The 21355-nt window shown below is 39.0% G+C and overlaps 1 protein-coding gene across 1 annotated transcript in view; it reads right to left on the reverse strand.

Moving 5' to 3' along the window:
• The window catches only part of PPP1R3A (protein phosphatase 1 regulatory subunit 3A), a 32299-nt gene extending 11179 nt beyond the window's left edge, over positions 1 to 21120 (reverse strand). Inside the window, exon 1 of the mRNA XM_008932481.3 lies at positions 20321 to 21120. Within this exon, the coding sequence (XP_008930729.1) occupies positions 20321 to 21114 (794 nt within the window). The 5' untranslated portion in view covers positions 21115 to 21120. The remainder of the gene's footprint in view (positions 1 to 20320) is intronic.
• Between the last annotated feature and the right edge of the window lie 235 nt (positions 21121 to 21355).

Genomic DNA, 21355 nt, shown 5'->3' on the forward strand with positions numbered 1-21355 from the left:
TCATGAAGCTGGAGGTACAAGCTCTTTAGCTTAATTTTAATTCCCTAGAGAAAAGAGAAACTGGATTCTGCCCCCTGTTTCCTATATTCCCTATCCAGTGAATATTTTTGGTTTTGATTAACAAATTTTCAGTGTAAAAATACAGACACAGTCTTCGAATAAGATGCTGAGGATGAGTAGCTATTTCCCAAACCTTTAAATGAACAGGTATAAAGATGCTCCAAGCTGGATAATTACAGGTGTGTGCTGGGTTGGTGTTACCTTATCTAGCTTTAGTCTCCTATGCATCTGTATTCAGGCAGTCTTGTCTATCATGCCTATCATCAGTGGTGAGGGATTAACACTTCCAAAAGGAGATGCATTCCCTCTAACATGGGCAGCATGAATAAGTTGAAGTGACATATCCTTCGGAGGAGCTTCTCTGCCTCTGGACCATAAAGGGAACTTACAGCTTAGGCTGTTATTGAAAGCTGCATGAATCTCACCTTGTAAGTATAAATTTTAACTGTAATGTAGCTATGGATTTTTAGTGTCTGGGGCTGTAACACTCAATGTATGTGTGACCTGAGCCCCTCAGTTTTAGTTTTGCTGTGATTGGAGTTGAATTTTTCCTTAACTCTTGTTCTAGTAGCATCTAGAGCCCTGGTCCACACCTTTCTTTTTCACAACTGCAACACAGGTAATAAACAGCAATGATAACACAGTAATTTCTTGAATGTTGCACTGAATTTTATAAAGATTTCTGGTTTATAGCCCATTATTTTTGCACACGTGTCACACAAATACCTCAGTACAGGGAATTTCAGTGTAACAGGTATTTTCCTTATTTTACTTCTATATCAGAAATATCCATCCTCATAACACTATTTCATTGGAAAATCTAAAATTAACCTAAATTGAGGATGTTGATACTGCAGTGTTTGAGGATCACAAGGAGCATAAAATTATAGTAATTTAAATCACTTCTTCAATTTAAGAAGTGATATGAAGATGTTGAGACTATGAGTGCATGTAATACAGAACAACCTCAAACACATATGCTGAGGTTGTTCTGTATTACATGCACTCATAGTCATGCACACATACCTTAAGGACTGAAATACTTCCCAAAAGCCAATAAAAATTACCCCCTTCATCAAACGGGGGCAATTAGAAGGTATTTATCTGGTTAGTTTTTCTCCATATTTTTCTGAAATATTCTCCTAGCACACTATCAGAATTCTGTGAGCAGATTTTTAAATTAGAATGTTAATTAAGCTTTTGCTTTAGAAATTAATTATCACACTTTATTGTGAAAGGTGGTTTAAATTTGTCTACATTGTGAGAGGAGAAAAAAATTTGTGTTCTGTTAAAAACTTTTTATTTTTATTTTTGAGTGATCCAGGCATTCCAACAACAGTTAAAGCTAGAAAAAAATCCATGATATCAGCTAATGCAGTTCTCCTCCAGCATATGTACCTGTAAACCTGCAGAAGCTCTGTTGCTTCTGCTGATTCAGCTGAATGGGGCACAACTTCATAAAGTACACCAGGAACTTAAGAATTTCTACCAGCTTAAAAAATTGAACAACCTACGATCATATAATTCATTCCTGATGGAATTATCTTTCCTCAGACTGAATTATAAAAATAAATAAGGAATAAAACCAGGTTATCATTGTAATTTGCATTCATATATGAAGCTCAGGGTCTAGTTAGTAGGACAGAGAGGACTGAAAATTTGATGGACATTGTGTGAAGGAGTTCAGAAGTCAAAAAGTTGCATGGAATTGGCATCCCAGAAAGGAAATGTTAAACTTGGACACTAAAGATGTGAAGACTAGATAGACAATGTATAAGTGATGAGAAAAAAAATAATTAGCCAATAAATATTTCTTTGACTTCACAAAGGGTTGGGGTAAACTAAGATATGTCAAGGCTTTCTAAATAGTCTTTTTAAGTTAAATAGGGATTTTTTTTTAGAAGTGAGGTTTGATCAAGATTTCAGATGATCTACGTATAACCCCAGAATCAAGAGACTTCTCCTAAAATTTTCTACCACAGAGCTAGTAGTGGGTTAGAGTCCTATAGGAACAGAGATCTTACAGGACATAACTGATATGAACAGAGATTTAGAAAATTATATTATTTCATCCAGTCTGGGAGCAGAACTTGTTTAAATATGCTCCAGTTAAGAGAAGCAGATAATCTCCAACCCAAATCTGAGAGACCCAAGAGAGGAAAACACATATTGGTTTAAAACCTTTGCTATTCAAATATATCAAATTGATCCTGATACTACTGTAACAGTATTAGAAGAGTAGAAAAAGTAGTAGCTATATTTAGGAAAAAAAAGAGAAATAGTGTCAAGGCAACTACAGGCCCAGCTGTCTTCAAAAACTTTTCACAACAGATTTAGAACAAAACTTAAGTGAGAGAAGAAATACAGATAAATAGAAAATGGCATAAAAATGCCAGACTCACCTGATAATATCTGTCTTTGATAAGATTACTACATTTCCCTTGTCTAAAAATCAGTTATCAGGATTTCATTAAAGCATTTGTTGTGCAGCCACATGGGAAATTTATTAATTAAACAGGAGAAGAGGGATATGAATATAAGAGCTGGGTGGTGGAAGAGAGGCTCTCAGTGCCAAGCAGGGTCCCACAAGCTGGGCTGTGTGGAGCTAGCAGGCACCGCTGAGGAATTGGAGAGGACCAGTCATGTAATCAGACTTACTCAGTCATGTTATTACAGACCAAAGCACAAGAAGTCAAAGTTAAATTAAATCCGTGGCAGATAGGAAGTTGGGAGACATGACCAACACAGAGGAGGATTGAAAGAAATAGGTGGCCCGGAGGATCAGGATAATAGATAAGGGATGAAATTCAAAATTATAAAGTGCCAGGTTATACAGTTAGGGACTAGAAAGAGTTTCCGCCACAAAACTATGCCTCAGAAATTGGAAGAAACAGATGAACAAGAAAAATTTGAGTGGTTTTTTTATCAGAAAACATTTCCAGGCCACTGGTGTGAGATGAGCAGGACACTGATATCAAGGCAAACCAAGTTCTGTAGTAATGAGTCAGAGAAAGTTTTCCCAGTAATGAAAGATTTACAAGAAATGTTCATGTTGTGGCAGCAGGCACCAATAAGAACTCTTATGGAACACTTGTTTGCAATGTTCAAGAAAGATTGATTCAAATTGGAACAGGTGCAGAAGGGGACTACAAGAAGACTTGCAGGATGAAAAATCTATATTAACCAAGAAGATAAACTGAGTACTTCTATTTTCAGCATAACAAAATAAAGTCTGAGAGGAGAAAATGTTATTGATATAGCAAAGGGGTAAATACTCAGAAGATAAAATTTTATTAAGCAGCCAGACTATTAATATAAAATTAATATAAAGAGTTCACAAAAACATTTTTTTAATAGAAACTTAAAACAAGCTCTGTAAGCATTAGAAGACTATATCCTGTAATTTTTAAGTGCAAATACCAGACACAAGAAACTGAGAAGGTCTCAGTATGGAAACATGGATATATTTCTGTTAACTGGATTATGCAACACGTTTCCAAAGGGATAAGACTTCATGACCCCATAGTCCCAGTCCAGTCCTATTTCAAATGTTCCTGTGCAGCTATAATGCCCTGAGAGTTATGCTTTCAGGACTGCACATTTCACTGTGCAATAGCAGGTGCTTTGGTCTGGTCATAAATAGGTTTGGGACTATAGCCAAAAGCTACTAACTTTTCCATAATGGGTGGTGTTATCATAGCTTGTCATGATTTTAATTCACACACCAATATTTGGCTAAAATTGTGTCTGTATGTTTGGATACCTCATAGCACTGTTCGCTTTGTTCTGTGTTATATCCACTTACACTAGATCTTACTATTTAAATCATGAAATATTTATTTTAAAGAAAGCAAAAAAAGGCTAAAGTAGTTGGATTACAGAGTATGCAAAGAGAAAATGTACCTGTAAAACTCCTGAAACTAATGCAAACTGATCAATTTTATACTATCTTATATTTAAAAGAAATATATATTTAAAAGGAATATATTATTTAATCTGAAATTCAGAGAGGTATGAGGGTGTTAAAGTATTCAAAGAATGTATTTCTTAAATATTTAATTAAAAATATGTAAAAGGAAAAAAAGGTTTTAAAACAATTTTATTTACAAATCCAGACAGTCTTGGGATCTTGCAGAATCTTTCATGTTTCTGATTTTTACTGTAGGTTCAAAATAAATTAAAAAAAAAATCAAAATTCTATCCTGAAATGGAGGTGATTTTTTTGTTGCTAACATAACTAACATAACTAACATAAACCTCATAACAGTTGACTTACTGGAAAACTACATTTAAAATATTGCTCTATTTATACTGTTCCTAAAACAACAGTTGGATAGAGGAGAAAATATTAAATTCATGAGGAGATGGAAATGCCAGGAGGCAAAAGAAAATGGTACTATTTAAAAAAAAAAAGTTAAAACCATAATCTTGATAATCTCATCTCATCATCATGATGAGACAACTACTGAAGACACATCCCATCACACTTCAGGATCTAGATCCAAACCATGTCCTGACCTCTCAGTCTTTGTATGACAACTAAAGGAGTTCGGGAGCCACCAAGAATCTTGATGTGGATTTTCAACGTAAAGACTTTGACTTCTCTTGTGATGTTGTCTCCATGGTTAATTTTATTCTATTTCACTTGCTAAATATATGAACTAAATATTTAATGAGTAAAGATAAACTCACTCCTTGCTTCCATAAGGCTCAGTCCAAAATTCACTATAGGGACAAGTCTCCCACTGATTTAAATTGATGTCTGTGTTATCAGAAGCTGAAGTTATAGTCTTATAATACAATCACTCCACAGTTTATTATTGCATGCAGTTCTTAGTCTCAAGCCCTTGTGCTGCCAGAGAATTCACATATGAGCTCAAGAGGGGAGGTACAGCCCTGGCTCGAAGCCACATTTGTGCCTCCTGGGGCCTTGCCTTGCTGTGTCTCAGCACCAACCAGGGTCCATAAGGTGGCGTGGAGATGACAAGGAGGCTGAGGATTACCTGCCTATGCACTGCCATAAGAGGGCATAAATATTATTTCTCCTCTGGAGAATTTCTAACATGGGAGACTGCCTGCCGGAGGTGTGTCCTACAGCCTCCCCACTGAGCAATGCTTGACCTCTTATTTTAGGCCACTTGAAAACCAAGAGGCCACAAACTGTCTGCAGCAGAGACACATGCAGTGAGACATCTTTAGGTGCAACCACTCACTTGTTATGGAGAGAAGCCATTAAGTTCATGCTCAGCTTCCCAAGAGCAGATCAGTACATGTACAGAGGCTTCAGTGCCCAGTAGTGTCTGGTAATGCTGGTCACACTGGAGCCAACCAGGCTGGTGGGCAGTAGGATCTGGCCTCATCGGAAGTTCTACCTGCAAGTTGTATCTGCCCAGACTCTGAACTACCTGTGGTTATGCAGGAGAAAGACCCTTGATAAAGCTAAGGAGTGTAATCACTGTTATTGCTGGAGCTGGTGCTTATTTCTGATTTGTTTACCTGCACGTTTTTGTCTAAACGAAGGCTGAATATTATTTTTATGAACAGTATGTTCTCATTTGAAATTGACACTAATGAATGCAAGGCTTTTCCCCCTCTTGTTTGTACCATCAAATTAATTAGCTCTATTGTGACATCAGTATTTTTCTCAAGTAGTTCAAGGCTTGAGCATTTTCCTTTCTTTTTCTAAAGGGCATCTTCAGTGCCCTTTATCTACCATAGGAATCATGCATCACTTGTATTTTTCACAACTAATGCTGTTTATTATAAAAACTGATTGTGATGTGAAGATTGTTATACTGTGTGGCAAATTGCCCAAACAATTACTGTAAATGCATGAGCCATAAACTGTACTGCCAAGGACACTGGTAGGTTAGCTCCTATAAAAGAAACAATTAGAGTCTGAGGTGAAAATAACAGAGATGAGATGACAGTTATTGAAAAGGCAGAACATCCAGTTTAATGTTGTAAATATAGGCTTGTGGATTACACTGATGGTTTTAAAGTGTTCATGACTTATTGAATGGAATAAAGTATTCCATACTTTAGAATGGGGCAATAATTATTATTCCTTTTTAATTGTGATGTCTGATGCATTTGTGAGCAGTTGCTGGGAACATCCCCACATTATACTGATTCTAGTTCTAAATTATCATCCTGCTCCAAGGGTTTGGGTTTTTTTATTATTATTATTTTACTTTTTTAGTATTTTGTTGTTCAGGGTCTGTTCAGAACAAAGTATTTTCTCTTGAGGAACTTGGAGTGCTTAGAGGGTTACAGCAGTAATTATTTCAGTTTCAGCCTACACACTTCACTGCTTTAAATCATCATTAGAAGTTTCATCCCTCAGCAACTCCTGCTGAGACAATCTTAAACTCCTAGAAAAAATTAGATAAGAATAGCTTATTTTTATGACAATTTGTATATAAAGATATTGATAAGAATTTGCCAGAAATTAAGAGAATACATTTTTTTCTTGGGAGTCATCTAAATATAGGAAAAGGGTTTTTATGATTGCTAAAGAATTTCAGTAGTTCAAACCAGATTTGGAACATATGAAGATTAGGGTGCATAAAAAAAAGATGTGCACCCTACAAGAGGATGTGTTGCAATAGACTATGGCATACAGAGAGAAAATAAAAGAAAATTGACAATACTGCGTAAGAAAATTAAACAGTCCTCTGTTTCTTTAAGATAAGACGTAGGGGTAAAAGACAATGAAATAAAATTCAAATATTAGACCCTAGGGAGAGCACTAAACAACTGGACACATAATTATGGCTGTCCCAGAAGGCAAAGGTGCTGGGCACATAAAATCAGAACTGGGAAGGGTCTGTCCAGGGTTTGGAGGAGAGGACAAAGTGAGCAGCAGAGCAAGCAGCAAAGGGCAGTCTGTGTCTGCAGCGTACGAGAGCTCTGAACTACAGAACCCATTAGTCAGGGCAGGTGGGGAGAGGCTGTAAAATGTCTCTGAAAGCAAGTTGCAAGGAAACTAAGCATGCAGCTGTAACAGTTTTCAGGAAAATTCTCTATGTAATTTTCAGGCTTTTACATACTATTAAGAGAAGCTGATCTTAAGGTTAGGTAGCATGTCAGAGCTGTGTTGGACATTGATGGTGCCACACTGAAGTTCAGAGTGGTGTTGGGGAGCGGAGCTTGGGAGGTGGTTGGGCTGTGGGCCTGGGCACTGGCTGTGTCGTCAGACTGAAACACCTGCTCCTACCAAAACTCAGTGTAGAGTCCCGGGAACTAGACCTTACTTAGATACAGCAGAAATTAACAGCTGCACTAATCACAGACAGACCAGGCCAGCACAGAGCAGTGTGAGCGAGGTGCAGAGCATTGCTGTCTGTGCGAAACAGAGGACATCTGAAACTCAGCCAGTATCATTCCTCGTTCTGGGCTCCTAATGCACCCTCCTGAATTTCTACTTGTCAGTTGGCTTTACCTGAAAATATGGCCAATTCCTACCTAAAGGCATTTTGACTTCAAATGACCTCTCCTTGTGGAGATGCCATGTTACACATAACATTGTTATTACATGTCGCATGTGGCAATACCATGGCCTTCTGTTTTTATGTTTTTTTTTCCAGGAGGTCTTTAGAAAATAGAAGCATAACGGAAAAATAATTTAATGTAAACAATGCAGAAAACAATAATTTAAATTACAGACCACACAGGTAAAGATTCAGAAGCAAAAACTGCAGAGAAAATCAACATCTATAATTGAATAGCTGTGCAAACATTAAGTAGAAATTACTGAATAATATTTTAAAATATTATGCCATTACAACTGATCCTATTAGAATGAAGTTGTATGTAAATCGGAGCCCTTATTATAACTCTAGGAAAGATTGATTTTCTTATATGACCTTCAACTACTGGCAGTGTTAGAGAAGGCTCAATCTAGTTCTTAGTAAATAGGTGTCACCAAACAAACAGGACTGACACTAATTAGCTCCCTTGTTGATAGTCAGGAAACAGAGGACAGAGGCAGAAGACGGAGTGGCCCACTCATTATTAGAGCAGTAGGTGAGGACATTCGCTGGCTGGCATGTCAATGGAGGTTTGCACTGCAGCTGCCATTTTGAAACCAGGCTGAGAATAGAAGACTGCATTATCATGAGAGTCAGTCAAGCAAACTTCACAAGCATTTTGCATGAAAACAGAGCCACAAAGAACCTGTACTTAAATGTTTGAAATTTGAGGAAGACTATTAACTTGTGGTATTTCTCCACCTTGAGGAAATAGTCCTTAGTTTTGGTCATCTCACCTAAAAAAAGGGGCTGGCACCCTTTTTTGAAGGTGGGGCTTCAAAATGATCATAAAGAACTGTTAGTAGCTTCTGCACAAGGAGAAATCAGAAAAGAAGTTTGGAAAGTGAAGTGGAAAAAGATGCTCAGAAGAAGCGGTATATGGTATGATGATTAATAGTATCAAGGGGGGACAATTGATCAAGAGAGCAGCTGTAAGGGAATTTGAGTGTTTTTTCTGAAAAGATAATTCCCAATAGGATTCAGACAATGTTTGTAATAAACCTATTTTTATTAAGATTATTGGATTGGTGCTATCCAGGGGATTATATTTTCCAATTACTAATATTTTCATTTTTCAGTCTTAGTTTATGATTGAAGCAGGGACATAGGTGGCACAGAACAAAATGCATTGGCTTGACTTGAGATGAGAATAATCATAGCCTCAAAGCAAACAAAGTCCCAAGAAATTAGTCTTTATTTTCTAGCTCATTAAAAAAGACCTTGAGTTTTAATGGCAAAACATTAATACAATTTTTATTATTTTTTTTAAATACAGATGTATATCTGTCCATTAGAAGATTTTAGTGCCATACAATCTGAACTAGGAGCCCAACACCACTTTAGTGCCAGGCTCAAACCTTTAATATAACACTGTCTATCCCCAAATCTCATAACTATAGATATGAAGACTATAGAAAAAAACATTGCAAAATAAGAGTTATACCTCAAATTAAGCTATAGCAATTATAAACAGGAACACTGCCGCTTTCTTCATATCATTTTGTAGCTCTGTCATGATTGCTGTGCCTTATTGCAGTATCCATGCAGCAATGTTGAAAAGAAACCAGCAGAAGTCCTGTTACACAGTTATTTTATATGTGGGTTAGTCAGAAAACTGAGTAAGTCCTTTTACAGAATGGACCAAGTATTTCAGAAAGAGAGAACCTCTTTCAAAAAGATCCTCCTGGGCAGGGTTAGCAGGTCTATTGACAGCTCCATCGTGAATTAGTACTGCAGGACCCTACTATTGGGATTCCTATTTCCAGGACCAAGATATTAAAAGAGAGGAAAAGGTGAATCAGGAGTCACATTTTCTTAGGACTAGGTTTGGCCTAAGATCAGAGGATATGCTTCTTAGGTTGGTATTTTTTCTGGAAGGGGCATGATCAAATATCAAAATGATTTTGTAGAGAGGAGATGGGGGTAGCTTTCCTCTGTTCTTCTCTTGCTTCTTTCTCACACTGCTTTATAAGATGGAAGGAGACAAACTCTCAAGTTGTGTCTGTTTTGTCTAGATCTGAGATGAAAAAGACCGTAACCAAAGTGGCTCCTGGTCTTTTGCTGGATCTCATGGGGGAAGAACAGAGAAGGAGCAGTCTTCTCCCAGGATGTCAGAAGAGAGTATATTTCCTAGAGATTGACTGCACGAGGCTGAGGCAGGTATGCAAGAACGTGATAAATGCCTTAAAGAGGCAGATGGACAGATGGCAGTCAGGTGAGACTAAGACACATAAACCACCCTTGGGGAGGAGAACAGAACAGATGACAACAAAAAAAACCCTTGGAGTTATTCTTGAGAAAGGGCAACTGATCTAAATCTTGGAAAGCAATTGTAAATTCACTATCTCAATAAGATAAAACTCCCAGGTGTTATCACCATGAGAGACTTTTATAACTTTTTTTGTTTTTCACATGTTTAGTACCACACAGCAAGAAGGTAATTGTGTGATAGATCTCAATATTTCTATCAAGAAGACATGGAATATAACCCAGGAGATACTGGTTCAGACTTAGTGGGGTAGATTTAGACAGTGACAAACTCCTCAACCCTCTACCCCAACATGAAGCTGATGTAGTCGTCGTCACGGAAATGTGGTGGGATGACTCGCATGACTGGAGTGCTGCCATGGATGGCTACAAGCTCTTCAGAAGGGACAGGCAAGGTAGGAGAGGTGGAGGGGTGGCTCTATATGTCAGAGATACTCTTGACTCTGTAGAACTCGAGGTCGGTAATGATAAGGTTGAGTATCTGAGGACCAGAATCAGGGGTAAGGCCAACAAGGCTGACATCCTGGTGGGAGTCTGTTATAGACCACCCAATCAGGATGATGAGGGTGGCAAATTATTCTACAAGCAGCTGGCATATGTCTCATAGTCACCAGACCTTGTTCTTGTGGGCTACTTTAACCTGCCAGATGTCTGCTGGGAACTCCACACAGTGGACAAGAGGCAGTCTAGGAGATTCCTAGAGTGCATAGAGGATGATTTCCTGTTGCAGCTGGTAAATGTGCTTACCAGGTGTGGGGCCCTGTTAGACCTGCTGTTCACAAACAGAGAGGGGCTGGTGGGAGATGTCGTGGTCGGAGGCTGTCTGGGGCACAGCGACCATGAAATGACAGAGTTTTCAATACTCAGGGATGCAAAGAGGGCCGTCAATAAAACTTCTACCCTGGACTTTCACAGGGCAGATTTCAGCCTACTCAGAAGACTGGTTCAGAGGGTACCTTGGGAAACAGCCCTTGAAAACAAAGGGGTCCAGGAAGGATGGACATGCTTCAAGAAGCAAATCTTGAATGCACAGGCTGCCCCAGTGTGCCGAAAGGTGAGCCAGTGGGGAAGACGACCAGCCTGGCTAAACAGGGAAATTTTAAAGTAAATTAGGGGAAAAAAGAGATCTTACCGACTATGAAAAAAAGGGTTGGCTACTCATGAAGAGTTTAGGAATATAGTTAGGTCATGTAGAAAGAAAATTAGAAAGACAAAGGCAAAACTTGAACCCAATCTAGCCAGTTCTGTTAGGGATAACAAGAAGTATTTCTACAAATATATCAATAGCAAAAGGAGGATCAAGGAAAACCTCCACTCTTTGTTAGACATGAGGTGGAATATAGTCACCAAAGTGGAGGAAAAGGCTGAGGTATTTAACACCTTCTTTACCTCAGTTTTCAACAGTAAGACAGGTTGTCCTCAGGACAACTAGCCTCCAGAACTGGTAGACAGGGACAGGAAGCTGAATTGCCCCCCTGTAATCGAGGAGGAAACAGTCAGCAACCTGCTGAGCCACTTGGATCCTCACAAGTCTATGCAACCAGATGGGATCCATCCTAGGGTGATGAGAGAGCTCTTAGAAGAGCTTGCTGAGCCACTCTCCATCATTTACCAACAGTCCTGGCTCACTGGGGAGGTCCCAGATGACTGGAAGTTAGCAAATGTCATGCCAATCCACAAAAAGGGCTGCAAGGAGGACCCGAAAAACTACAGACCTGTCAGCCTGACCTCAGTGCCCGGCAAGGTTATGGAGCAGATCATCCTGAGTGCAATCACACAACACCTACAGGATGGACAAGGGATCAGACCCAGCCAGCATGGGTTTAGGAAGGGCAGGTCCTGTCAGACCAACCTGATCTCCTTTTATGATCAGGTGACCCACCTGGGGGTTGAGGGGAAGGCTGTGGATTTGGTCTACCTGGACTTCAGCAAAGCCAAGCCTTTGACACTGTCTCCCATGGCATTCTCCTGAAAAACTGGCAGCCCACGGCTTGGAGAGGGGGACTCTCTGCTGGGTTAGGAACTGGCTGGAGGGTCGAGCCCAGAGAGTGGTGGGGAACGGTGCTGCATCCAGTTGGCAGCCAGTCACTAGTGGTGTCCCCCAGGGATCAGTGTTGGGCCCAGTTCTATTTAATATCTTTATTGATGATCTGGATGAGGGGATTGAGTGAACAATTAGCAAATTTGCAGATGACACCAAGTCGGGGGGGAGTGTTGATCTGCTGGAAGGCAGGAGGGCACTTCAGAGGGACCTGGACAAGCTGGAGAGATGGGCTGATTCCAATGGGACGAGGTTCAACAAGGCCAAGTGCCGAGTCCTGCACTTTGGCCACAACAACCCCAGGCAGCGCTACAGGCTGGGCACAGAGTGGCTGGAGAGCAGCCTGGGAGTTTGGATTGACAGGAATCTGAACGTAAGCCAGTAGTGTGCCCAGGTGGCCAAGAAGGCCAATGGCATCCTGGCCTGGATCAGGAACAGTGTGGCCAACTGGTCCAGGGAAGTGATTCTTCCCCTGTACTCAGCGCCGGTGAGACCACACCTGGAGTACTCTGTCCAGTTGTGGGCCCCTCAGTTCAGGAAGGATATTGAGGTGCTGGAGCAGGTCCAGAGAAGAGCAACAAGGCTGGTGAAGAGACTGGAGCACAAGTCCTGTGAGGAGAGGCTGAGGGAGCTGGGGCTGTTCAGTCTGGAGTAGAGGATGCTCAGGGGAGACCTCCTCACTCTCTACAACTCCGTGAAAGGAGGTTGTAGCCAGGTGGGGGTTGCTCTCTTCTCCCAGGCAACCAGCAGCAGGACAAGAGGGCATGGTCTTAAGTTGTGCCAGGGAAGGTTTAGGTTGGATATTAGGAAAAAATCTTTTACAGAGAGGGTAATCAGGCATTGGAATGGGCTGCCCAGGGAGGTGGTGGATTCACTGTCCCTGGAGGTTTTTCAAATGAGACTAGATGTGGCACTTAGAGCCATGGTCTAGTAACCACAGAGGTAGTGGATCAAGGGTTGGACTTGATGATCTCAGAGGTCTTTTCCAACTTGGTTGATTCTGTGATTCTGTGACTCAGTCTTAAAACATCTTATGCTTGTTGTCCAGTATCCATAAACATTGCAGGGACAATAACTGTGCATCAAAACAAAATGTAAATGCAAATCCACTTGGTGCACCTAGGAGAAAGGTAAGAAAAACCTGCCAGCTTTACCTAGTTCACATTCAGTTGTGCCTGTCAGGACTGCAGTTAGTAACCAACAGTAATAAATCTTCAGGTTTAGTGCTAGAGTATCAGCTGGTTTCACAAATCAGGAGGAGAGTGGAGAAACACTCAGAAAACCAAGCCCCTATTATCCTTTGGCACATCAACTAATATTTTTTTATGTGTGTCACTGAAGTTCCAGGGATCAAATAGCCACTTCTAACATGCTCCCATGGTGTTTAAAAGGTCTTAGCCCTTCCTTTGCCCTGAGGCAGGGACTGCATTTAACTTACAAAATATTTATTTGGACCATTCTTTTTGCCTTTAGTAGCTGAGAAGATAGTCCACATTTTATCTTAAAAATATGATGGGCAATAGGTTCTCTGGATTTACACTGTAGTTGAATCAATTGCTTCAATTTCAGACCTGTGGTGCTGGGACTAGATCATGGCTTAAAGCTCAGAATAAGCATAAACAGCTCAAATGACACTGGTAGTGAATGCAATGATTAAATATGGCTCCAGTGCTCTCAGTTAATGTCACACTAACTTTAAACATCTTTTCAAGACTAACATTTAACCAGGTCAAGGTGAATGCAATGGAACAATCTTTTTTTCCAACTGAATATTTGTGAACTGAAATACCTGAATAGTGGACAGAAGAGAGTTTTGAAATGGGTATTTACATCTTGGTTCAGTTTGCAAAATAGATACCTCCCTAAACAAAAGAATCATTGAACATACAGGAGTTCCTTTAGCAACATATTTCTGTTTGTCCAAAGGTCCTTAACCAGCAATCTGAAAGAGTGTGGAAATAAGCTCTGGTCCTGTAAATATTAACATTCAATGATAGTTTTACACATGCAGAGTTCTAAAAAGTTCAGTGAGATTTCTGATGTACATTAAATTATTTATTGTGCCTATTGCAGGATCAAGCCAGTTGCTGAAATAAAAAGTTCTAAAAGTCAGTTGTAATAGTATTACGGTATTGGCATATTTAAATAAGCTGATGAATTTGTAGCAACTGAAAAAAGTCTTACAAGTGCAAAGCCAAGCAATACATGTATAATGACAAGTACTTATCACATGGTTGAGAGATGACACTCAGATTACAAAGTACCGATTTTATACAGTTTCTATATTGATTTTATAAGCTTTATAACAACCGATATATCCCACCTATGAGAGCACAGATTTCTGTTCTATAGCACAGTTGAGAGCAATTTCTAAGGTAGGTCATGGAAGTGAATGAGAAACCACTGATACTATTAGAGTTCCAGAGTAAATACTATGCTAAGATTGCCAATACAGCAACAAGCTATTTTCATTTGTTGTTCCCCAAAATTTTAAAAGCTTCTTTTAATATTTCTAATGCAATAAATGGATGGCACATGAATAGCACAGTTCACAGTCACCCAAAGCAAAAATATGATAGGTTTTCAGTCTTCAGGTACTCTCCAATTAGGGGAGCACAGGTACAGGAAGCATATGTCTACTTGTCAGTGCATGCCATTCTCATGCATATCTTCCACCTGTTTCTTTAACGCTTCTGTGGTAGCATTCAAAGCCTGAAGCCATTAACTTAGATATCTATCTTTAGGATCTTTAATAAGTTTCACATTTCAAGTAGTAAGTATGCCTGGATTTTGAAATATTATGATTAAACAGACAGAAAAAAAACATTAAGCGTAGTTTCTGGCTAAGTAGGATTGTTCCCTATAGAATATTTTTCAAGTGGTTTATCTTAGCTTATTTTAAATTACTTTGGAGAGTAAGGCTGCAGCAATTTCCTTAAAAGATAACTCTAGAGTTGCTATTAAGAAGCATTCCTAATACTCAGCCTCAGATCTACAGCTTGTTTTTACCCCACTTCTCTGAATTTTAGAGCACCTTAAATAACTACCCTGTGTCCCTGATAATCATGGTATTCAAGTACCTAGAGAAGTCTTTTTTTTTTGTGCCAGTCCTACCTCCTTGTGCAACTGACAAAGACTGGCAATGACCAGGAGACAAGAGAAGGGCTGGGAACATGGAGAGAGGAGTGCTGCTTTTAGCTGGCACCCTGTGAATGGATAGCTTCTCTAGCAGCTGCTCTCCTGGTAAAAACAGTGACTGCTGTCACTTTCTAATAATAGCAATAAACTTTAGCCAAATCCCATATCTGTGTGTTGATCAGGTTGTAACTCGTGACTTAAAATGCCAGAAACAACCCTGAGATTAAATAGAGGTACACAAAGATCTGTGTTTTAACACCTTTTCTGCTCTTCTTTCCCTTTTCTGATTGTGGTGAACAACAACCAAAAGAACAAGGATTAAAACGGAACATAATTTAAATGCCATATTTTAAATGGTCTAGCCGGGAAGAATACTGTTGTTCCTCATAGCAAAATGTATGAGTAGCTATTTCCAAACATCTTCCTTAGAAGTCTTTGATTTTTTTAATCACATCATGAGTTTGTGGGAAAGGCCAAGAGGAGCTGATGCAAAACTGCATTTTTCAGGGCAACCTAGGCACAGGTCTGCCATCTATCTGGGAAGACTGACTGAGCACGGTGCAGTCCTGCCAAGCTGGGTCTTCAGGAACTTCCTTTGCCTGCCATCAGAAGGGAGATAAGGCAGCAGCTGAAGATGGGAACCTACTCATGCACAGAAGAAATTTTCTCACTAGCAATTGCTTTAAGACCATTCAGTATTTACGCTTTCACAGTTGGCACTGGTGGCCCATAGGCACAGGGGTTTTAATCTCTTCTTTCTCATCGTGCATTGTACACAGAGCAACTCTTGTAAGAGCTATCACCGTTTTGCATTTTAAAGTGGCATCATGGAGATAAGTGAATTGAGGCACTGCTATTCAAGAAAGGTACAGTCTGTCAATGACAAATAAAAGCACAGGACCAACATCAGCTGGATCACATTAATACACCTGTGGATCAGTTCAGAGTGATAGATTTGTGGGCTCAGAGGGGGATAACTCTAACAGCTATAACATAAATACTAGCCTTCCCCTTCCTTGTCAGAGGACAGGAGTCCAAATACAAGTTATATCCTTTTGTAAAACAATTTTCTTGATTATCAGCCATTTTCCTTGGGCTGTTGCTCTTGATCTTGACAGAAATGGGATGAAGCTCCATCAGTGACAGTGGAAATAGTTTACATGACTTTTTCACTGCACCGTGCACCATGATCTGCAGGAGTCTGCCTCATGCAACACCCAGCCAGTTCCTGTCTTATCAGATCAATGCAGGATCCTGGTGTCCACAAAAAAAAACAAACATGTGGTCCAAACCTGAGGACCAGGAAAGACTCATGTTCAGAATCATTATCCATGTCCCAAAAGCATAAGAGTCAAACAAAAAGAGAAGAGTGAAGCTGATATAATTAATTTACATTTTTCTGATTTTTAAATATATATATGTGTATATAAATATATTATAGCAATCAGGCCTGTTTATTGGTAGAAACACTTTCATTTCTGGTGACAGTCTTAAAATTTTAGAAGTCAATTTTTCCCCCAAAGCATATTTATGACTGTATATAAGTTAAGCTAATGCTTTCAGATAGACTAAAACATAAATTAATTAATTTAAACACTATTTATCCAAACTATATTTTTTTCCTATACATCCTTTCAAGACTTTTGAAAACCACAAAAATTGTTAAAGTTTCTGAGGAAATACTTTTAGCTTGAAAAAATACATTTAGAAGCAAGTACTTAATGAAATTTTAAGAGAAGACTATTTGTACATATCTAGACATGGAAGAAAAAGTGAATGAAACATGGAATGAATAGGCAGGCTTTTAAGTCATGTGGTTCTGAGTATCCAAATATAGACAATTTTCAGCATTAATTATTTGATGCACTACTGCTTTTCACTGTCATTCTGTTTTTCAGGTGGAACTTTTCAGGTTGAAGTCAATTTTTATTTCTGAATAATGCCATCAGAAGCCACCTTATTGTCCTCATTTACTCAACTTTGTCCTGGATCATGTTCTTAAGAGTAATACGATATAGTCATGTTGTGTTTCCTCAGTAACTTCCTCTGAAAGTGCATATTATTCCTTTTACTTAACTAACCCAACTAATCCTCGTTAATGACATTTAATGAGCCACACAAGTATGCCCTAGAGTGGATCAGACTCTCTGCTTAAAAAACATGATTCTTTAATGTCCTATTTTTTAACTGAAGAGGTAAATTGCACATTTAAAGAGAAAGTATAAATATCTCAGAGCCAAGAGTTAAAAAAAAAAAAATTAAAAATGTTATTACAGGTTTCTATATTTGAGATAGAGGCCTAAATTAGTGACCTCTTAAATTATTCTTCTATTCAGATCGCTATAAAGAAATCTTTAATCTAAAATGCTCAGCACATGGGCATGGATATGAATATTCCTTACCTGCTTCCTTATTGTGTGAATCAAAGTTAAAATTGTTTTTACTTCTGTGTATATCTATTTGCATTGCTGCAGCCCCAAAGACAAGCTAGTTATGTTTGAGGAACACCCACTTTGCTAAATGTTCTATAAACATCCAGCAGAGCATATGTAAATGTGGCAGAGTTTATCATCCAGACAAAAAGCAAGAGAGAAAGAGATGGGCTGGTGGAGGAGAACTGATAAGTGGGTAGCAATGTGATATGAAGGAGTTATAGCACATCAACAGCCTCACTTTGCCAGTTTTGGGGGGTTTGTTTTTCTTGCTCTTTTTTTTAGACATCAAAGCAAAAGAGTTTTAATGAGGGTCTGAAGGAGAATAATGAGGTACTTTTGCAGATGTCTGCAGGGTGTTCCTCCTCACTCAAAGGGGCAACATGTACAAAGACACTTTGAAAAACAAGTGAGCAATGGAAGTTGGCATCTTAGTTCTTTTGAAACAAAAGGCCCTGATGCTGACCTCATTTACACTGGTGAAAGCTGTATCTCCTGTGAAGTCAACAAAGTCTCTGTAGCATAAAATTGGTCCTGGATTACAAACTGCCAAAACTGTGTTCCGGATGCCTTGATGACCACTGAAACCATATTCCAAAGACACTTTCAGCTCATTTTTGCATTTACTGTTAGATCTCTGTATATCCTTCTGTGACTAAAGAGAGTCTTAAAAGTGCACGCTAATTAACTGTTTGACAGAAATGAGTAGATCACAATGTAGAGAAGAATCTGACTGCTTTGGTTTACATATTTTACACATACATGTGTACATGTGTCTATAGGGACAAATATGCACATATATGTATATATACACATATATTTGTATAGACCCATTCACAAATATGCATTCCTCTTCAGCCTGATAGAGGAGACAACTTTACAGGTTGATTAGAGACCAGGTAATTTTATATTAAGGAGTAGACATATTAGCATTTCCAATTTTTTAAATCAGCTCTCTGTCTGACTTGCACATAAATCATTTAGCATATCGTATTAAAAGAGGATCCCAAGAAGAAAGGCTTCTACAACTTCTGCTAGCACTATGCATGTCACAGGAAACTTTAGGGAATTGAACACTTAGGAGCCATTCAACCTTAGATGTCCAATTGTATCTAAATTTTCAGATTATTCCTGAAAGCATCTAGAAGCCCAGGGCTCACTAAATTAAGATTCAGCTCTCCAAGTCCATCATCTGCTCCATGTGGGCTACCTGAACTTAGATGACAGTTAAGATATCAAATACTATGGTATTTGATATCAGTGTCCTTCTGCAGGGTATCTCAGGCTATCCTATTTACCCAGAATGGGTCATGTGATGCTTCTTAAAGGACAGAAATTATGTACAAAAGCAGACTCAAATGTCAGGAGTTGATCACATGGCATGTAAAAGCATTATTCCCTCTGCTCTGACATACTGGGATGTTCCCCCATGGAAGGATCATCATGATGGCTCCAGAGTTGGCCCAAGGGACACTTATCAGGGGAGCTTTGTGGTTTGGCTCTGAATCAAGCCTTGGGCTAGCCCTGGGGCTGCTCTTACACTGCAGCATTGATGCAGGCACTAAGCCATATTTATTGCACACCTCTCCTCACAGGGCTCATTTATGATTAGAGCTGGCAGAAGCTCCCAGCGCAGCAAGTCTGGGTTTTGGGAAGGAAGGTTCTGCACAGGAGAAATCCTGGCTGTCTCCCTCCTCCTTAAGCTGCCACCACTGCCGCAGTTCTGTTTCCCCTTCCCCACCAATTCAGTCCAGTGGAAGAGCATCAGGGAAATTAAACAGCACTGCCTTATTTGGAAAGAGGGTAGGAACTAAAAACTCAACATGAATTCAAAAACCCAACATGAATTCAGTTCTGGGATCTAAGTATTGCAAAGCACACTACAGGTAAAATACAGATTTGGATCTGCAGAACTCCAACTGACTCATAGCAAATTTGAGGAGCAAAGAAATTGAGAATTAGATTTTTGCATGCAACTTTGCCTTGGTTACAGAAAGAAGATAGTTAATAATGGTAGGAAACCAAAATTTACCATTCCTAATTGTCTCTCCTTATATTCAATTAAATTATAAGTTAACTGCTGCCACCTTACTCTCTAATTAACACAAATTGTCTATATTTAATTAGAACAGTATATAAAAGATAAATTCTATGTATTTTTCTTTAATATGTTACAATTCTGCCTTATTGGTATGTGAAATTATTCATTTCACATTATTCATTTCACCAGTTTTGAAACAGAAGCATCTACCAGTGGCAGGGAAAAGGAACTATAAGCCTTGCGGAATAGCCCAAACACTTGCAGAAAAGTTTGTACCAGCTATTGTAATTGCAATAGGATTCTCCCCTAAGTTATCCACTTCTTGAACCACTTGTGCCATTTCATTATTGTATGTAGAGAATGAACCATGAAATAAATATAATGAAAACTGACCTTTCTTTTGCCTTTTTTTTTTTCTTTTTACTTACAGAGGAAGTGGATGTGGAGTGTTTTAACTGTACAGCTACCTCAATCTGGAACAAAGCTCTCATTGCTCAATTTATGTCCTATGGAGATCAAAATTGGTACATAGCCCATAATGTATAGACCCTCACACCGCTTTTCAAACTAGTGGCAAGCATGCCATTTATTAAAACTATGATCCCAACTAATATGTCTGCGGAAAACCACTGGCAGATAGATACAAGAGCTTTACTGAAAACAAGTCTTGGCCAAATTTTTCGTTAAAAAGAAATAAAATAAAATAGAAGAAAACAACATGGGCAGTCTTGACTTCAACAAGCATGCATAGAAAGTCATAATTAGCCAGTTATAATCTAAATTATCAAAAGTTAAGGTGCAACCTCACCTGTTTTGTGTTGTCTTTAAGCAGCCTTTAAGACATCTATCTGTAACCTCTTTCTGGGGTTTATTATCCACCTTGGATGCAGTTTTTTTCTTGTGACAAATCAGCGTGTAATTTTTGTCATCATTGTTTGCCCAAAAGGTACCAACTGATGTCTCGTACCGTATACAGAACTCCACCTTAACTCCATCTTTCTGGTAAGGAGGCACCAAAGAAATCTTAAAGCAGAACTGATCTGTTTCATTACCACAAGAATTAGGCATGAACTCTGCGAGGATGTCATAATAACTGAGCCAGTTATTCAGCGTTGTTCGAACATACACCTGTTTTTCAAAGGATATATTGAGGACACGTATAATGCCATTCATACTGGTAATCCCAGGCAGGAGCAGAATTGACTCCAACATTACTTTTTGCTCTCGTACTTTTTGCAGAAGTTCTTCTTGAGAAGGAGGTAACGTAAACAGTTGAGAGAAAAAATATTCATCCTGAGGAAAAACTTCATCTTCTATATCATGGTCTTGTCCCGTATTTGGTAATTCCCAGATATTGAACTCTTTAACAGACACAAGATCAAACCCAAATGCATCAGCAAATGAAACTTTTCTTGAGATGTTGGTGGGAGTATAGGCCTCCTCTTCCTCTGAAGATGCAGAATTCCGCCTTCGGGGACGTGGAGAGTAACGAAGTTCAATGTCAGTTTTAATGTCTTCATCCTCTGAAAAAAAATCATTTACAGTGGGGACTTGTAAGAAGTTAGCCCTGTTAAACTGACTAGGTTCTTCAGAAGACTCCATTGGGCTCTCTGATATAAACTGAAAGAGAACTGTATAGCAGCTGATATTTGAGACACTATGATTTAAAACAAGGATTAATGTTACAGTCGACATTGCAAAAGGGAGTCAGGCCTATTAATAGATGCTATGGTGTGAGAGATATGTTGGCCTTTCTCCATCTGACAGTGTTAGGTGTCATAATTTCAATGATACATTTCAAATATTGTGTTGCCTATTTTTATGTGGCTCTATGTTCTAAGAA

This window comes from Manacus vitellinus, unplaced genomic scaffold (genome assembly GCF_001715985.3).
Source record: "Manacus vitellinus isolate BGI_N305 unplaced genomic scaffold, ASM171598v3 scaffold_5_pilon, whole genome shotgun sequence".
NCBI classification, from domain to species: domain Eukaryota; kingdom Metazoa; phylum Chordata; class Aves; order Passeriformes; family Pipridae; genus Manacus; species Manacus vitellinus.